Source organism: Carassius carassius, chromosome 27 (assembly GCF_963082965.1).
Source record: "Carassius carassius chromosome 27, fCarCar2.1, whole genome shotgun sequence".
In the NCBI taxonomy this organism is placed as follows: domain Eukaryota; kingdom Metazoa; phylum Chordata; class Actinopteri; order Cypriniformes; family Cyprinidae; genus Carassius; species Carassius carassius.
Genome location: NC_081781.1, coordinates 13,522,278 through 13,539,925, shown reverse-complemented (window position 1 = coordinate 13,539,925; position 17,648 = coordinate 13,522,278). Strand labels below are relative to the sequence as shown.

Genomic DNA, 17,648 nt, shown 5'->3' with positions numbered 1-17,648 from the left:
TGTAATTTCCTATCTTAATATAATTAGACCTACAGATGCTATTCGGTCCAAACCCACGTCCAGTGTGCACAACATCTCTCCTAGTCCAGATCTGCATTGAGCTGTGGGTCTGGTTCTCCCAGGCCCCAGTGTGACACAGTTTCTATTAAAACTCACGAAGGTTGTGAATGTTGACCAGTCCTCTGGCAGTTGCATGTGTGCCTGGATCATGCTTTATGTTGGTGGGCCTGAACTTTGTCGCTCAGCTGTTTTGGGTGGGGGAGATAAAGGGGCACTGATATAATGGCCCCGTTCTCTCTGCATGCACATCCATTGTACAACCCGCTTGGAAACGCTCCACCATGGAGTGGCTTTTCATTTCCGTGGCAACCTGCTTGCTATCCCTCTGTCCTGTCAAAGGTAAGGGCTAGAATCATCCAGAGCTGGGAAGATAAGCTGGAGCACAGAGCCCACGTTACATGTTTGAGATTGACCTGGGATGATGGAACGAGATGTTTTTATGGACCTATGTTGAAGGCCTCTCTGCTAGTCAGTGGAAGCCGGACTGTTTTATTTGGACCTTTATTAAGCCTAAAGTGCTTATGGATCTTAATATTTTTCCCAAGGTGATGAGTGGAGGCTGGAATATGAGGAAGGACTCAGTCACTATAGTGAGGAAGCTCTTAAAAAGGTGCGTTTATGTATTTGTAATGGAAATGTTTTGACCATCAAGGATGTTTTTGTGTAGGAATGTCACATGAGGCCATAAATACAACCCTCAGATTGGTTTATCTGTAATAAATCATAATGTAAACAAGACATCCGGTTGCTATAGTGTGTCCGTGGCCTGAATGATGTTTTAGCTGTGACCTCACACAGTAACCAGCATGTTATTTTGTTACAGGAGTTTCCTGAGAAGACCAGGCCAATCAGTTTCAAACACCCACCTTTCATGTGTCCTGACATGAGCCCCTCCTCTTCTGTGCCCACCTCAGGTAGGCTGGTCTAGGGTCAGTGTTTTGCCCACATTGTGTGATGAATGCAGACTTCTGATCTAAAGTCAATACAGTCAAACTTGATTATTCAAGCTGCCAGTACTAGTCAGGATTGGGAAAGTTTTTTTTAATTCAATATTTTATTTTTTTATTTTTTTTAGGCAGTGAGGGCATTTTTACCTAGATGCTGATGTGTATCATTGGTGATGAATGTTAACTCTTGTAATACCACAGGCAAACTTCATTACAGTAGAATGTTTAGATCATGTTTTGGTATCTGATCTTCTGATTCGCTGTATCTCTGTTGTAGTTGAGCTGGTGAAGGCTGCGGATATTAAAGTGATCGCTGCCCTTGGGGATTCACTGACAGTGAGTGTGATTTATTGACTCTTTCCTTTTCAGTTTTAAAGACCCCTGTTCATTAGGTAGATGACAACAGAATTAATTATGCACTACCTTTAACCACGTTCACTCATGAGGCAAAATGAGGTAGACAACAGGGATAGTTTACCCAAAAATGGCAATTCTGTCATCATTTATAATGAGATATTTCTCAAAATATCTTCTTATGTTCAACAGAAAAAGTCATGTCATTTAAGTCAAAGTGACATAAGAGGTCATTCTGCTATAAAAACATCCTCTAAATTTCAGAACTCAAAACTTTATAATTCTAAAAACAGTTTGTATTGAAGAGTCTGCCAAAATGACAGCTTCTACAGCGCTGCCTGTTTAGCCCCGCCTACCAATTCTAGATCATTACCAGTTTAGCCCCGCCTACCAATTATACATCATTGCCTGTTTAGCCTTGCCCACCAAATATTGCACATAGTGGGTAAATGATAAGGCAAACCCAGGTCTATGCAGAAACCAAGTAATAAAGATGTCTCCATAGACAGCAAGATGCTGTGCAGTGCCAAGCTGTGGGGGAAAAAAGTCTTTGCATTGCCTTGCTTATGATCCCAACATTATTAGAGAGTGGACGTACCAGAGTGTGTCAGTAAGAACTTGGTCCTTTTGTTTACTTAATTTTACCGCAGATTCATTTACAAACAAGGCACAGGTTCCATCTGTGAAGGACGGAGGCTGTCAAACATACACAACTATTAGCCAATAATAGTGGTGGGGATTTACTTCCGAGTCTACAATCCTCCACTCCCACTCAAATGGAGCGTTTAATGAGGGTGGACAGAAAATAGCCTATTACTCCTAAATTATGATGTTCTTGATGCAAAAATCTTGATAACATTAGAAGTGGACCTCAGGGAACAGTACAAAATAAAAATAAAAACAACAGCAGTACATGACCCCTTTAAGCAGATAGCAATATAAGAACACATGTATAACTAATGCAGTTACTGATAATACTGGTGTGTGGCGAATAAAGCTAAAATAATAATAATAATCTCTAATAACTAATTCTCTCACTTGAAGACAGCGATTGGTGCAAATGCCACCACAGTTCTTGGCATACCCATTGAATTTCGTCACGTGTCTTGGAGGTAAGATTATTACTAATATTAACATTGCTTTTGATTTCTTTATGACTGCTACTTTAGGAATAAAGTGACTTTTATTTGTCAATAAATTTGTGATTATTTCTTATTTTAACAGCATTGGTGGCTATGGAACCTTTCAAGATGTCATTACACTTGCTAGTACATAGTTTTGCTTTAATATCAGTAATATTCTGCATTTACAAATTGAAATCTGTTGCAAAATGCTTAAAAAGCATACAGCTTTGGTGACCCAGACTGTTCTGTGCTTATGGTTTAGACATCATTCGACTCTTCAACCCCCATTTAGTGGGATCTGCCCCAACTAAGACGGTCCATGGGACCCCGGCTCCCCTCTGCGAGACTGGATTCAACCTGGCTGTAACGGGACACAACACCTTGTAAATGCCAGTACATCATTAGTCATTCATCATAAATGAGATAAAACACATAAAGATATTTTTTATTTAGCTGTGCTATTTTATCAGCTGATGATATGAAATGTGTTTTCTTCCTAGTAATCTTCCTGAACAAGTCAGACATTTGATTGATACACTAAAAACATATGAGGTAATTGTATTATTTTGTTACAATGCCTTTGAATATGCTGTTTCCTACAAATACAGATTGTGCAATCTTGGCATTGTTGTGATTTTTCTCCCCGTGTTTTGCTGTAGGATATTGACTTTGATGAGGACTGGAAACTGTTGACTATTCTAATTGGGATGAATGACATCTGTGATTACTGCAAAGACAAGGCATTGCTTACAAAGCTGTTTCTTTGGCAAACTTCAGACAGAAGATTCTTCTACAGTTTTGACACATTTTGTTCGCAATGTCAAAGCAGAGAGATAAACGTTAAATTGTGAACATATAGATGCTTGTGAAGATTTTCATTAACCGCATGTTTCATTGTTCTCATGAGTAGTTGTAGTGCTTTTGAAATGTGTTTGCATATAAGAATCAGCAGTTCTAGTCTAGTCAAAGCCTTTAAAGTGACCTTTAAAGAGTCTGGATTCAGACGTATTTTCCTGTAGGAGTGTGTTTTTGGAGCCTCTAAATTTATGTTCTCTATTTATATGCACAGTCCCTGTTTTCGGTGGAGAACTTTGTCCATTACATGACTGTGTCCTTGGAAATGCTGATGAATGAGGTAATTTCTGAGAAAATTTCTGAGAATGATTTATTTTCTCATCAATTTCAGTTTCTTTTTAAAATCATTGAACTGAATGTACTGTACCATATATTAAACTGGTCAAAAGTGAAAATTTTGTATAAAAAAACCTTATTAATCGAAGATTACAATTTTTTTTTTATTTGTTTGTTTTTTAAGTTAAGCAGCACAAATATTTCCATCATTAATGAAAATAATAAGAAATGTTGCTTGAGCACCAAATTAGCATATAATAATAATGTATAAAGAATCTTGTGACACTGAAAACTGGTATGATGGCTGTTGAAAAATCGTCTTCACCATCACAGGAATTAATTACATTTTAGAATATATTAACAAGGAAAATTTATTTTGCACTGTAACAATATTTACCAAAATTACTGTTTGCACTGTATTTTCAATCAAATTATTAAAGCCTTGGTAGTATATTATTGAACATTTTCTTTTCATTTACCTTTGCAGGTTCCTCGAATGATAGTGAACGTTGTCCAGATACTGCCGATGGAGACCCTGAGGGAAGTACAGAAACCCACGCCAGGATGTCTGCTCCAAAGGTACAGGAAATTAAATCGAGCTTTATCAAGCTTAATCGAGCAAAGAGAGAAAGTGATGTCACCGATGATGATTGCACATGAAAATTGCATATGCAATGCATATCTTGTCACTTTTTAGAATCATTCAATCAAAACTTTCTTTAAATGTTAAAGTGTAACAACATTCAGCCTGTTTTGGTCAAGATGATGGGCATGTCATCTTTATTCTTTCAGGATAATTTCTGTCCTGTCCTATGCTCTGATCTCTCCAGGTCATTCTGCTCCTGTCTGGTAAGGCCCGCTCCGGGATCTGCTGATCTGAAGGAGCTGGTTGGAGTCAACCTTGAATTCCAGGTGTGTTTGCTTTCACAATGATCTGCACAGTTATATTATGAATCTGTAATTTGCTGATATGTCTATGTCTATGTCTCAGAAAGCACTGGAGCAGCTCTTGCACACTGACCGCTTCTTCAAAAATGACTTTGCTGTAATTTTGCAGCCATTCCTGAAACACGCAGATCCTCCAAGACTCCCTGTGAGTAGTGACCACTGACTGTTTATTAAATACTATCATTTATGGCACTTTGCTGATAGTTTTGAATTTAAGTTTAAATGGTAAAGTTTCCATTAAAACATTAATGTGGTGTTCATAATTTGTGCCTTTTATATTTTTCTCTCATTAGAATGGGAAGATTGATATGAGCTTTTTTACTCCGGACTGTTTCCACTTCACCATGAAAGGACATGAGGAGTTAGCCAAGGGACTGTGGAACAACATGGTTACAACTTTACCTCTAAACAAATTCACAAAGCTATAAAATACAATACAATAAAATATTTAGACTAGAATATTTAGAATAATAAATAAAATTGAATATTTAGAATAATAAAAGAAAAATAATAAATAGAAAAGAAAACGGAATAATTAGAATAATAAAGAGATATAAAAAAACAATAATATAGAATTTTGATGTGCAGTGCTGATTTTATGTCACTGTCATACAGGCACAGTATGTCGTTTTAAAATCAAATATTTTCTCTCATTTCTTGTGTGGCAAGTTTCAACCTGAGTGGGAGAAGTTCACGGTGGAGAGTTTTTCAAAACCTATTGAGCTCATTTGCCCCCCTGTGGTAAGAAATGATTATTAGTGTCATTTAATTATGTCACTATAATTACATGTGTTGGATTTTCTTGCTAATTCCATTATTATGTGCTTTAAATGTCTTGCATGCTCAAACGGAAAAATCCCAGAGTCATCCATACATTTACACCAGACCCAGCGCTGCAAAGTCAGGCACATCACTTCCTGAGATGCCCCAGTCAGCTGGCATCAGACTAACTGTTCTCCACCTCGTCTTGGCTTTCCTTCAAATGTGGTTGGCTGTTAATCTGGCCTCCTTGTAGGACATCCATATGGAGTATCATGGTACATCATGTCTGCCCACACGATGTTCTGCTTGGGCTTAATATCATTGCTTTGAACCACTGAGGATCTATTCTGAGACTCGAGCCACTGCAGGATGGTCTATGATGAAACTGATAATGAGGAAGTAAAAGATAAATAAGTTATCAAAAATGAACAGGTAATTTGAGTTGGCCAAATATGAAGACTTGGTTAGAGTCAATATCATATTTAATTCCTCTGTAGAGTTTATGCAATGGAAATGGGAATGTTGAAACCTCAGAATAGAAAAATATATGCTAATGTGATGACCTTTTCTGATATACCCAACCAAAATAGTGCAAGAGCAGATGCAAAGCCACTTTTAGCTAGGAATAATGCAGCTATAATTAATTTAGGCATGAAAGGTAACGGTGTAAGCTAATTCCAGATGGCTTGAATAAAAATGGCCAGAGGTTATACCGTAAACTCATTAAGCCTAGAATTAAATGTTGACTGAGAACAGCTGTTTTGCTTCTGAGAGCATGGTGAAAAGTAAACTGTTTGAGAGCTTCTTAATGCCCACAATAATTTAGATAATTGCTTTGGATGCTGCAACATGAGAAGTGGTTAAGGGGTACTTACCTGTTTTGCTTCCTTTTTTTTTTTCTTTGAAAGTAATTTTATTTATTTAAGATATGATTTTTCTATACAGCTGAAGGCTCTTCATGGTTTTATGAATTAATTATTCTGTTACCAATCCAAGAACCCATCTTTATAGTTGTAATTAGCAGCTCCTAAAGGTTCTTGGAAACAAACAAATAAACAAGAATAATTAAATGAATTATAGCAATGCAGTTATATTGGTGGTTTCTTCACATTTATGTAATCAATATGTTCATGTTTTGTCAGTCTGTTTGATTCTGTCTGCATTAGTCCAAACTTAGCTGGGTGCTGCATATTCATTAGTAGCCTATTATTATCATTCAAAGTGGATGTGTTTTGACCCACTTTATACCTCAGATCTGTCAGTGAATTGCTAATATTAGCCTCTTTTCTGTTTTAAAATAAGTAGATAACATGGAGGTTTTTATATTTTGCCACAGGATGTAATGTTTATCATTAATTCACTAGGTTGTCATTTTTCTATTCCTGAGATCACAAGAGTGAATTGAAAGCTTATGTTTCCTTATCAGTTTACCTTTGATTTGTTGTTTAGGAAGACTAATATTCCCGGGGATTTGTGTTGTACATATGCTATAATAGTTTTATTTACTTTCCTGTATTGATAGCTCATACAAAGCTATTGCCTTGTTTAATATCAATAATGAATATGAGTTTTATTTATTTATTTATTATTTCTTGCATACTGGGAGTTCTTTTGATTTGAGTGTTTTTATTTATTTTTACATTTGAAAAAGTAATTGCTTAGTTCGGAGAAACTGTTTTTTTTTCATGATCCGAAATAATTGAACTCAATCACAAAAACAACCATTTATTAAAAAAATGAGAACTTTCCATTATTATCATTCTTACAGGGGTTTTAGTAGATGAGTGGGATATTTTAGTTCCACATAAGTACTTTATCCTCTGGGCATTTCTGGGAAAATAGTTGTACATGTACATTATAAAATAAATCTGATTTCCATGCATGACTGAATAAAACACTGTACAATTTATCATATATTTCCAAAGGGGAAAACTTAGAATTTACACATTTTAATATAACTTAATTACTTGGAATATTTCTTTTTTGTTGTTGTTTTTAAGGTCAATTTCAAACTGATACCAACAAGAAACCATACATTGTTTCCTCTCTGAAGGAAATTAGATGCAATACATCACAAGCACGTACTCATACTCCTACTGACTGTTCGGTTTTCATTCAATTTCAATTTTAGTGTGTCCAGAATAGAGAAATAGAATTACCTTCTCATTACAAATCAATGGTCAACATGTCTGCTGCCTCAAATATCTTGCTTTTCTGCAATGCATCTGTTTAACTCAATATCATTTCCACCAAAAGGGGTAAAACAGCTGCCTCTTATGTGCACATTATCAAAGCCCAGTAGGGTAGAGCCTTGCTTTCTGTGTCACCTACAAATATTATGATAAATGAAGTCTGAATGGCTTGTTGAGATGCACAATGAGTGGCTGATATATTGTTTTCATGTGCTACAAGGACATTTAGTCACGTATTGCAACTAACAAAGAGCATATTTCCATCAAAACAACCTATTAAAGCATAAAATAATAAGTGGTGAACAAATAATTAAGCAGAAACATTTGATCAGATTTGCATGTGAATTGAAAACCTTCACAACATGTAGAAGAGCTGTAGTAAATGTTGAATAATTGCATGACACTCTCCAACATCTAATAATCTGCATCCTGCTCACGTTCACTCTCTTTCATCCCCTGCCACTCTCTTTCTAATGCATCTTTACTGTGCTCAATAAATTAGTTGGTGGAATAATCACATATGGTTCCCCTGAGGTCCATCGTTTACTGTTTATGCCAATGTTTAATGCAGTCCCTTTCTAACTGAATTAATTTCTGTTTTGAATAGCAGGCACTAACTGACCAACTTCTGTTTGGTATTCAGCACAAAGATTCATGCCAAACAGTATTCCATTCATTTTGCTTCATTGGGGACTAAATGACTATAATTTGGTGTTTTTTTTACTTTAATGTTTTACTGTACTGACATTTTAGTGAAAATCACGATCTACTTGTGCTCAAAGCCATTTTATTTAAATAATGGGTGGGATCTTGATGGAACCTCATAACTAATAAGACATCTGTGTGAGTGATATATTTTAAGCACGTCCAAGATTATAACTTTTGAATTAAAGGGAAAAAATAAGTTACAGACTTGTTTTGAAATGCCTAGACTGAAATGCTTTAAGAAAGGGTAATGCATGGGATGAAAATCAAGCAAACCACCATCAGACTATAAAACTTAATGATGTGATACATCATAAGGGAAATAAATAAATACATTTCTTTAGACGATCCAACACACCCTTCTACAAAATATTGGACACCGATTATCGAATAGAATTATGCTTGTAGCCTATAATGGCTTAAGTAGTATGTATATTATGTGTATTAGTATTAATCAATTTAAATAATTGAGCAAATAGATGAAATTAAAGCAAGATTAAAGCAGTTGTTTACATCCATTTATGCATACAGTAATATAATAATTATTATTATTAACTTTTTTCTTCATCATGTAGTAGATGGTGAATTAAGCAGCTGTACTTCATACTGATGTCATTTCCTCTTCATCAAGTCTTAAAGGCGGCTTCGCTGCGGTAGTGAGGAGTGACACTGAGGCATTCTGGTCTTGCGAAACAAATAAGAGGCGGTGCCTTATGCGCATAATGCATCCATAAATCAGCGAGTGTTTTCATTAACTCTGAGGAAAGGAAAGTACCAGCGTTCATTCGCTTTCCTCTGACGGTTCGTCACTTTTAAGCAGAACGGTTTCCTGCGCTTCGCATTACGAAAATGATCGCACGAGGATGCGCTGCTTTCGTGGTGCTGGTGAATTTTGGTAAGTGTGCAAGATGTACAAATAATCACGTAACGTGTTAAGTTATTGTGGGAATTCTTAGTGTAATTAGTAATTCTGGATGATGAATTGATTCTGTTGTGTTGACTGTACAGTTTTTACATGTGAGCTGTGCCATGTCTCTGTCAGCACCAAGGACAGCGGATAAAACACTTGTGAGGAACACAAAAGGCTTTCCACACTTGACATTTGTAAACATAATCTCTTTACACGCTTTACAGTGATAATACTTAGTCTTTTAGTAATTAATCATCTTCGAGATTTCGCATTGTAAACCCAGGGTTAACGTTCTTATTTATATATTTATATAGTCATTAACGTTAATTAGACAAATACAGCAATAACCGCTTGTATCTACGTGAATCTCCCGACGTCGATCCTGTCCGGTTGTTTTATAATAAGACATGCAACAAAACTAAGAATGCATTTTAACGGTTTCCATCTGATTACGAACGGCGAGTGAAAGTTTCTGAAACCTGCAAAGAACATGGATATTTAATGAGCTAAGCACTGAAGCAGTTTATGATTGGTTATCTGTTGCTAAACCACTCGCGAAAGCCTAGATTAAACCATGGCTTTCACAGATTCGTTTGTTTTTACTTATCAAAACTCTCTCTTTTTCCAGTCTTCTCCGTACCTGTCTCTCCAGGTCACATGGACGATAAGGATGTGAAGGTATGAGTTGATAAATCATCGTTTAACAAACAAAATAGGCTATTCGTGTTCAGCTTCACTACTGTTCAGTATTATTTTAATGTGTATTTGGAGCAGCCTTTTGGAACATAAGGATGCACAGAATGGCAGCAGCCATAGTCCATGTTGTCAGGAAGTGTGGGGAAAAGCAGCATAAGTGAGACAGTGACTCAACAACACGATTTCAGCCTAGTGACAGCTGGTGCCATGTGTGCTTACTCAGAGGAGGCTACCAACTACAGATGACTGCAAACTGTGTCTTTAAACTGAAATGAAACTTAAATTGAAGTTGGGTTGCACTCGTTTAACTTAGCTGAGATTGTCGCATGATTCTTTCCTGTCCTTGCCGACGAAAAACACCTTAAGAGAGGTTGTTTTGATAGAGGACACTTCTGAAAATGTGTGTAAATCTGAAGTTTTGAGGCGAAAGACATCGGCAATGTCAAACTGCAAACAGATGCATTTCTTCTTGGTAAAATGATAATGCCATTTCAGCAACACTTTGGCCAGACTGAGGGAGGCTGTTTTTCCCTGACAGCAGAGAAATGTTTGACTTTGGGGGAATGTGGAGTCAAACAAATCGCAGAGATGGGTGAGAGGGATGAAAGCACTGAGGAGGAAATGGCATTGATTGAAAGTGAAATGTAAGACAGGAAGGATATCTAGATATGGGGTGTTTTGAGATATTGTTGGCGTGCTGCATCTGTGTCCTCTGTCACATTGATCTCATGAGTGCATGGAGTCCATATATACACACCACCACTGAAAAACAAGGATGCATTACATTTATTAAATGCATATTTGAAAGATTTCTAAAGGATCATGTTACGCTGAAGACTGGAGTAATAGTTACTGAAAATTCAGCTTTTCCATCAGCAATAATTTGCATTTTTAAATATATTCAAATAGAAATTTTATTTTAAATGGTAATCTTACACAATATTACTCTTTTTACAGTATTTTTGATCAAATAAAAGCAGCCTTGGTGAACATAAGAGATGTCTTTCAAAAACTTTAAAATAACTTACCATCCCTAAATTTACAAAATAGCTTAAATATGTATTTTCCATTTCCTAGCCCAATCTTCTCTGTCTTTGTATAGGTGATGAAGTGTATTGTGGAAGTGATTGCAGATGCCCTGTCCAAGCCTCATCCCATCCCAATCTCCCAGGACTGCCTTGAAACCCTCAGCGCTGGTGAGTGCCTGCATTAGTGACACCTGGACTGCTATTATTTCCATATGTTTTGCTGCACTTCAGTGCACTTCCTTCCTATCATCAGCAGTGACCTTGCTGATATGATCAATATATGCCACCATTGCTGCTGTGACTGCACGTTTCTGATAGTTGAAAGTTAATGGAGCAAAGTAATGAATTACATTAGCACAGGAGTCATAGTGTGAAGTTTTGCCGTGCACTGTTTAGTCACATCACTGGGTCTTTTTTTCCTTGATACTTTAATAGTTGGAAAATCAATCATTCTTTTAGCAAGGCAGGTATTGTTACTGAGATAACGCTTATAACAGTGAAATTAAACACTATGAGAGACTTAAACAATGAGGCTAGGACAAAGCAGCAGTGAAGGACAGAGACTGACAGAAGGAGAGGAGGACGATAAGTTGAGAAAAGCAGAATTTCATAAAGACACTGTAAAAGCATTAATATTTTTAACAGGAAAAGTGCTATACTTAAAAATGTAAGTGTTAGTTACCTTACCAAAATATAGTAAAAAAATTATATTATAGATAATATGATAAGTAATAATAATAATAATGCTAATAATTATAATACAACTTTTATTATACAATTAATTCAAACATTTAATTTTAATAAAATTTAGTTTAATTTTTAACGAAATATTGTTACAATTATAATTTTTACATTTTTTAAATATAAAAAGTACTGTATAAATCATCTTATGTAGTATGAAACACCTTATAATTCATAGCAAAATGGATATATATATACAGACACCAGAATGTCATTCCCTAATGCTTGTCCATTATATGTCAATTCTGTACAGCAATATTCTGCCGACTACAGCAGTCAGTTTTGTACCATAACTTTAACAGATTGCGAAGAAGCTTGGCATAGAAATAAGAAAGATATTTTTGGAGAGAAAGGATGGAGTAGAGAGAAAAGCATTGTCATTGAGTGTGCAGCCGACTCTTCATGCACTCCTTTGTCAGTCAGCAGAAAAAAAAGCTTGACTCAACGTTCATTCAACGCAAATCTCACATCTCCCCCTCTTTATTGCTTTCATGTTCTCTGTTCTCTCTCAGCGGGCCTGATGATTAATAGTGCTGCTCAGGAGAAGGCAATACATTTCAGTGCAATTAATGCAAATAATGTAAAAATGAAGTAAAGTGCTGACTGCTAAAAATAGTGCTTGGAACTGTGTGTGAGGTGTACCTTGAATTTTCCAGATGACAGGCTTGTGAGCATCCTGCGCCACCGCAACTTTCTCAGAGAGATGCAAGATATCGCTGCGGAGGGTAAGAGACAGCTCCAGTTTTGATTGGGACAGCATGGAGAAACGCTAATGGCAGCAGAATGACAGTTGGGTGCTAATGGCTTTTTTGGCAGCAGTAGGTCATTTGAAATGTAGAGCAGATAATTGTATAACCCAGCTTATGAACTCTGAAAGAGAATCCATACATTCTGTTTTATTGCCAAGAAGCTGCTATGTCTGCTTCTGCTTCTTAGGAGCCAGTGAAAGAACACAGGACCCACACCCAGGAGATGCAGCTGAACATGTGACTAGCCTCTCTAGAGACACAATGAAAACTGCAGGTGAGATTTATCCACTTCTTATTTGCCACAGTACATGAAAACTCTATGCTACTCTGCTACATCTTTATTTATTTCTTTACATTTCCATTCAGAAATCTTATATATAAGAGTGTTATTACCATATACATCCGTCCATACATACATATTTCACACGTTTACATATTCTGGATAGATGAAAGTTAGAGCATATAGAACATTTCTGTAGAAAATGTTGTTTGTGTTTTTTTATATGGTATCATTTGTAGCAACCAAATATGTCAACAATGTATTTTATTTATTTGTAACTTTATTAAAACATATATACAAGAATTTGTATATTAAGTCGTTTTATATTAAGTTGTGTAAATCTGTATAGTTTTATGTATATATATATATATATATATATATATATATATATATACAGTACAGACCAAAAGTTTGGACACACTTTCTCATCAAAGAGTTTTCTTTATTTTCATGACTATGAAAATTGTAGATTCACACTGAAGTAATCAAAACTATGAATTAACACATGTGGAATTATATATGGAATTATATACATAACAAAAAAGTGTGAAACAACTGAAAATATGTCATATTCTAGGTTCTTCAAAGTAGCCACCTTCTGCTTTGATTACTGCTTTGCACACTCTTGGCATTCTCTTGATGAGCTTCAAGAGGTAGTCACCTGAAATGGTCTTCTAACAGTCTTGAAGGAGTTCCCCGAGAGATGCTTAGCACTTGTTGGCCCTTTTGCCTTCTGTCTGCGGTCCAGCTCACCCCTAAACCATCTCGATTGGGTTCAGGTCCGGTGACTGTGGAGGCCAGGTCATCTGGCGCAGCACCCCATCACTCTCCTTCTTGGTCAAATAGCCCTTGATGCCTTCAGTGTGACTCTACAATTTTCATATATATATATATTTAAATGCATGTGTGTCTTTTATATTTACTTGTATAATATCAAGCTGTATTGATGAGTTTTAGGATGGATATACATGTACGTGACACATTATATCCAAAACTCTTCAAAGGACAGAAGACAGTCATTCAGTGCTCTCAAAGCACATTTTAGTGTGAACCACTGTTCTGCTCTATAGCGCTGCACTTAGCAGCATTCTGACAGAATCAGGGCAGAGGGCATCCGTCTCTTCTAGTGTGCATCGTTTCTTGTTGGTGCAAATGCACACTATCTGTGGTACAATATCGAGCTTGTAAAATTTCTTGTGCCCAACACCCTGGATTTTTGTCTTGAATATGTCATATTTCAAGTGTGTGGGTGTAAAATATCATTCAGTACGTACAGTTTGAGAGTCAAGTAAAACACTGATTGTGTTTTAAACTACTCCTTAATCTGTGAGTGGGTTGTCAGTGTACTTTGCTGTGCATTTCATTTGACCTCATTCAAAAGTGCTGACCTTGAAAATGGTGTCATCGGTTTCTAATATCTGCTTGCATTGCAATTACACATATTAAGCCGTGTCAGTCTACTTATGGTCAGTCTGCTTAACTTTTTCCTGAGGTTAACATGTTTTGAGCACACCATCTATATGTTCTTTTGCAAGTACTGCACTGCTGAGGTCAGAGAGATTGATGCAAAGAAAACCCATGTAGACAGTCTGTTCCACAGCCTTGCACTTTCTTTAAAAGCCACTGTAGCAGAATTCATCACAGATGAATCAAATCTAAAGGCTTAGAACCTGAAGGACGTGAAAGAAACACAAAAACAGATCTCAATAAAGTCTGTCTATCATACAGTATATAAATCAAGGCTCTGACCTATAGAAACCTGTCTGCATAAAAGAATATCGCACAAACCGTTTATTTATTTTGATATATGAATATATTAATTTTATATAATTTATGAATGAACATGAAAACATCTGAACTAAAGAGTAACACTATATAATTATAATTTATTTATTTATTTAAATAATACAAAAATGGTCACCTAACCTCAGTGTAACCCTTTACCGTCCTACAGATGATCAGTCAATGTTGGATGCCTTGGATAAACCAGAAGAAGATGCAGAGAAGAGAGGAGCAGGAGAGGAGAGTGAGGAGGCAGAGCAGGATTCTCAAAAACCCAACCAGATTGCTGAGGAAGAGGAGCATGAAGATCATGAGAGTCCTAGCAATCACATTTCCAACTTCATAAACCCAGAGCAGAAGAGAGAGTCACAGGAGGAGGCCACAAAAAGGGAAGAGGATAAACAAGAGGAGAAGAAACACTCCAGCTTGGAAAAGGAGAAGGAAAGTGATCCGGCTCACCATAAAGATGGTAATGATGAATGCGATGTGTGGGATGCCATATGCACTACTTTCTGAGTTTATCTTTGAGTTGAAAGCTATATTCAGTATGATATGTTATAAAAAGCAATATTTTGACTGTAGATGATGTGTAAGGATGCATTACCGGCCCGATGGGTTCAGTGCCCATGGGACCTCTCAAATTCAGAGACCTCCTGCCGAGAAGCTTGAAGCTCAATACCTGGAAACAAGCCACTGCAGATGCCCAATTGATAGATGAATAGTGCTTGAATGTGTGCCAGAAACTACTTCAAATATGAAATGTGATGATGTTAAATACACAAACAAATGAAATATGTCACTTGTTCCAGGCTCCTCCACAGCACCAGCAGATGTTCTACACTACTAGATTTCTTGATTTATTACGATTCTGAAACTCTCGATTCAGTTAGATTTCATTCCAGTTTGATTCAGTTCTGATTCATTTGGGTGTATTTCAGCTATAATGTTCACTTTGCTTAAATCTAAAAAAATCTCCCTCTGCTATTGCTGTACATAACACAAGGCAGTTTATATATATATATATATATATATAATATAAGAACTGATTTACAAGAGTCATTCATTTCAGGAATCAGGTTACACAGATTGTGCTTTATATTTTTGATTCACTACAAAGAAAAGCTCAAAAGAGTCATTAGTCATCAAAAGAGTTCATATGACAGGCACTTGTTTATTTCATTGAAGAGGTTAGGAATAACAGCAGGAGATTGTGTCTAAGACGCAACAAGGTTAAAATGGGCCAGGAGGGAGGGATGGGGAATGAAGATTGATAGCGGAATTTAGTTCAGTGCTCCATGAACTGGTCGGTGAGACACTGCCTCCATCTATGAAATGAAATCCACGCTGTGCTGTGGCCTGTTAATTCGATTCAATAATTGATGTTGGAGGCAATCCAGATCAGCAAGCTGCCTGTAGCTTGTTAAAAGTGGCCCTCGGATCTCAGAGGAACTTTGTGAGGAACTCAGGTGACTTTGCTTTAGTATATCTGTTAATAGAAACAATGATTTGGGAATCTGTGTTCATGAGTACAAATGGACAGGACGAGGGCTTATGTTTCAGGATAAGAGGCATCAAGCTGTGAGCTGGTAAGAGAGAGCATTTCATTTAGTGCTGAGTTTGCTGATGCTGCACTAAAGTAAATGTGTGTGTGTGTGTGTAGAATAGAGAGAATAGACTGAGATAATATAATAAATTATAACTTTGTTCCCTTTTTATCTGAAGGGGAAACAGCCACAGTTGATCATGAAGTGAATCAAGATGTAAAACAATCCGTCATGGAGGACAGCGAGGAGCACAAGGGAGCTGAAACAGAGGGAACACATTCAAAAGAAGAGCTGGAAGAAGAGGAGGAGAAGAAAAGAGAGGTGGGAGTGAAGCGCTGGAGTCGTGTGAGCAAACTGTCCCACAAGAGAGTAGAGGCAAGCCCAAAGCTGGATGAGCACCGGGAAGCACCACACCACTCTAAGGAGAGAGAAGACGAAGAGGGGGAGCTGTGGAGGAGCCCTGAGGAGCAGGAGCTGCAGCTTATGGGACAAACTCAACCACAGGACAAACCAGATGAAGAGGGCAGCGGCAGCAGAAAGACAGGGGTAGGACTCCAAAACACAAACAGGATTTTCCTTTCTTTGCATGGCTCTCAGAGAATCCATGGTTCATAGTGACCATGTTGGTCAAGCTTCAAAAATGACAAAAACAACATTGAAATAATCCATGTGACTAATTCCAAATCATCTGGCGTCATACTATGAATATATAAACTACGTAATCAGTATATTAGAATGATTTCTGAAAGATCATGTGACACTTAAGACTGGAGCAATGACTGCTGAAAATTCAGCTTTAACATTACAGAAATAAATTAAATTTAAAATATATTAAAACAGGACAGAACAATTAGATTGAATAGTTATCCTAAATTATTCATTTTAAAAAAGTATAAATCTGTGTGTGCATAAGAGACTTAATTCAAAAAATACTGACACCAACCATTTGAATGGTAGTGTACATGTAAATGTTCATGAAGCATTTCAAATTCTCTCCTCTGTGATCAGGATGCTGAGATCGAAAGTCTGGCTGCCATCAAGTCTGAACTGGAGAGTGTGGCTCAGAAGCTCCATGATCTGAGACGAGGCTGAGCTTCTCCAGCTCTTCTTCTCTTTCCAATTTGCCCTTCATCTCTCCTTCAGTAGAAAGGCATGTTAACTGGAGATGAGGCTCTCACCCTCTTGCTCAGTCCACAGCAGCGCAAGCTCTTATCTCAGCGCCGCAGATCCTCTGCTGTTTCCCTCCGTGTGTAAAATCAAACCTTGGAAACTTCTCTGGTGTCAGACATTCAGAAGCCCCTTCATGTTTTTCTCCTAGCTCCTCTGCTTTGCTTTATCGTGCTTGCTTCCTGAAGAAATTTGGGCATTGAGTACATGTTTAATGTCAAATATTTGCTACCCAGAATTATCACACTGGGTTGAAATTTTAATATAAGTAAGGATATATATCTGATATATTGTACCTGATATTATGGAGTCTTATGATCCATAGGCAATAATGTTTTTATTAGATATGGTGACGACTGTAATTAAATGCTTTTTGGGTTTAATGAAAACAAATAAAGATCAAAAAGAAGTGTTTCAAAATGATTCCACAAAGTCTGAACTAAACCTCAAAGCGACCCAAAACTGACGTCAATACAGCAGACAAACAATCAGTCGAAGAATTCTCAGTGTTAAAGTTTGATTTTATTG

The 17,648-nt window shown here is 36.8% G+C and overlaps 2 protein-coding genes across 2 annotated transcripts; both read left to right on the top strand.

Moving 5' to 3' along the window:
• The first annotated feature begins 9 nt into the window (after positions 1–9).
• Positions 10–7,030, top strand: si:dkey-177p2.18 (phospholipase B1, membrane-associated). The gene is made up of 16 exons (XM_059512792.1): positions 10–399; positions 606–670; positions 884–974; positions 1,285–1,343; positions 2,406–2,473; positions 2,586–2,629; positions 2,748–2,868; positions 2,986–3,037; positions 3,145–3,225; positions 3,555–3,620; positions 4,104–4,195; positions 4,447–4,528; positions 4,608–4,709; positions 4,858–4,953; positions 5,234–5,305; positions 5,427–7,030. The coding sequence occupies exons 1-16, from the start codon at positions 342–344 to the stop codon at positions 5,577–5,579; spliced, it is 1,302 nt and encodes a 433-aa protein (XP_059368775.1). The 5' UTR covers positions 10–341; the 3' UTR covers positions 5,580–7,030.
• Positions 7,031–8,857: 1,827 nt separating this feature from the next.
• On the top strand, positions 8,858–17,552 carry chga (chromogranin A). The gene is made up of 8 exons (XM_059512790.1): positions 8,858–9,118; positions 9,762–9,811; positions 10,932–11,025; positions 12,255–12,323; positions 12,535–12,621; positions 14,582–14,878; positions 16,147–16,499; positions 16,962–17,552. The coding sequence occupies exons 1-8, from the start codon at positions 9,073–9,075 to the stop codon at positions 17,043–17,045; spliced, it is 1,080 nt and encodes a 359-aa protein (XP_059368773.1). The 5' UTR covers positions 8,858–9,072; the 3' UTR covers positions 17,046–17,552.
• The last annotated feature ends 96 nt before the right edge of the window (positions 17,553–17,648 follow it).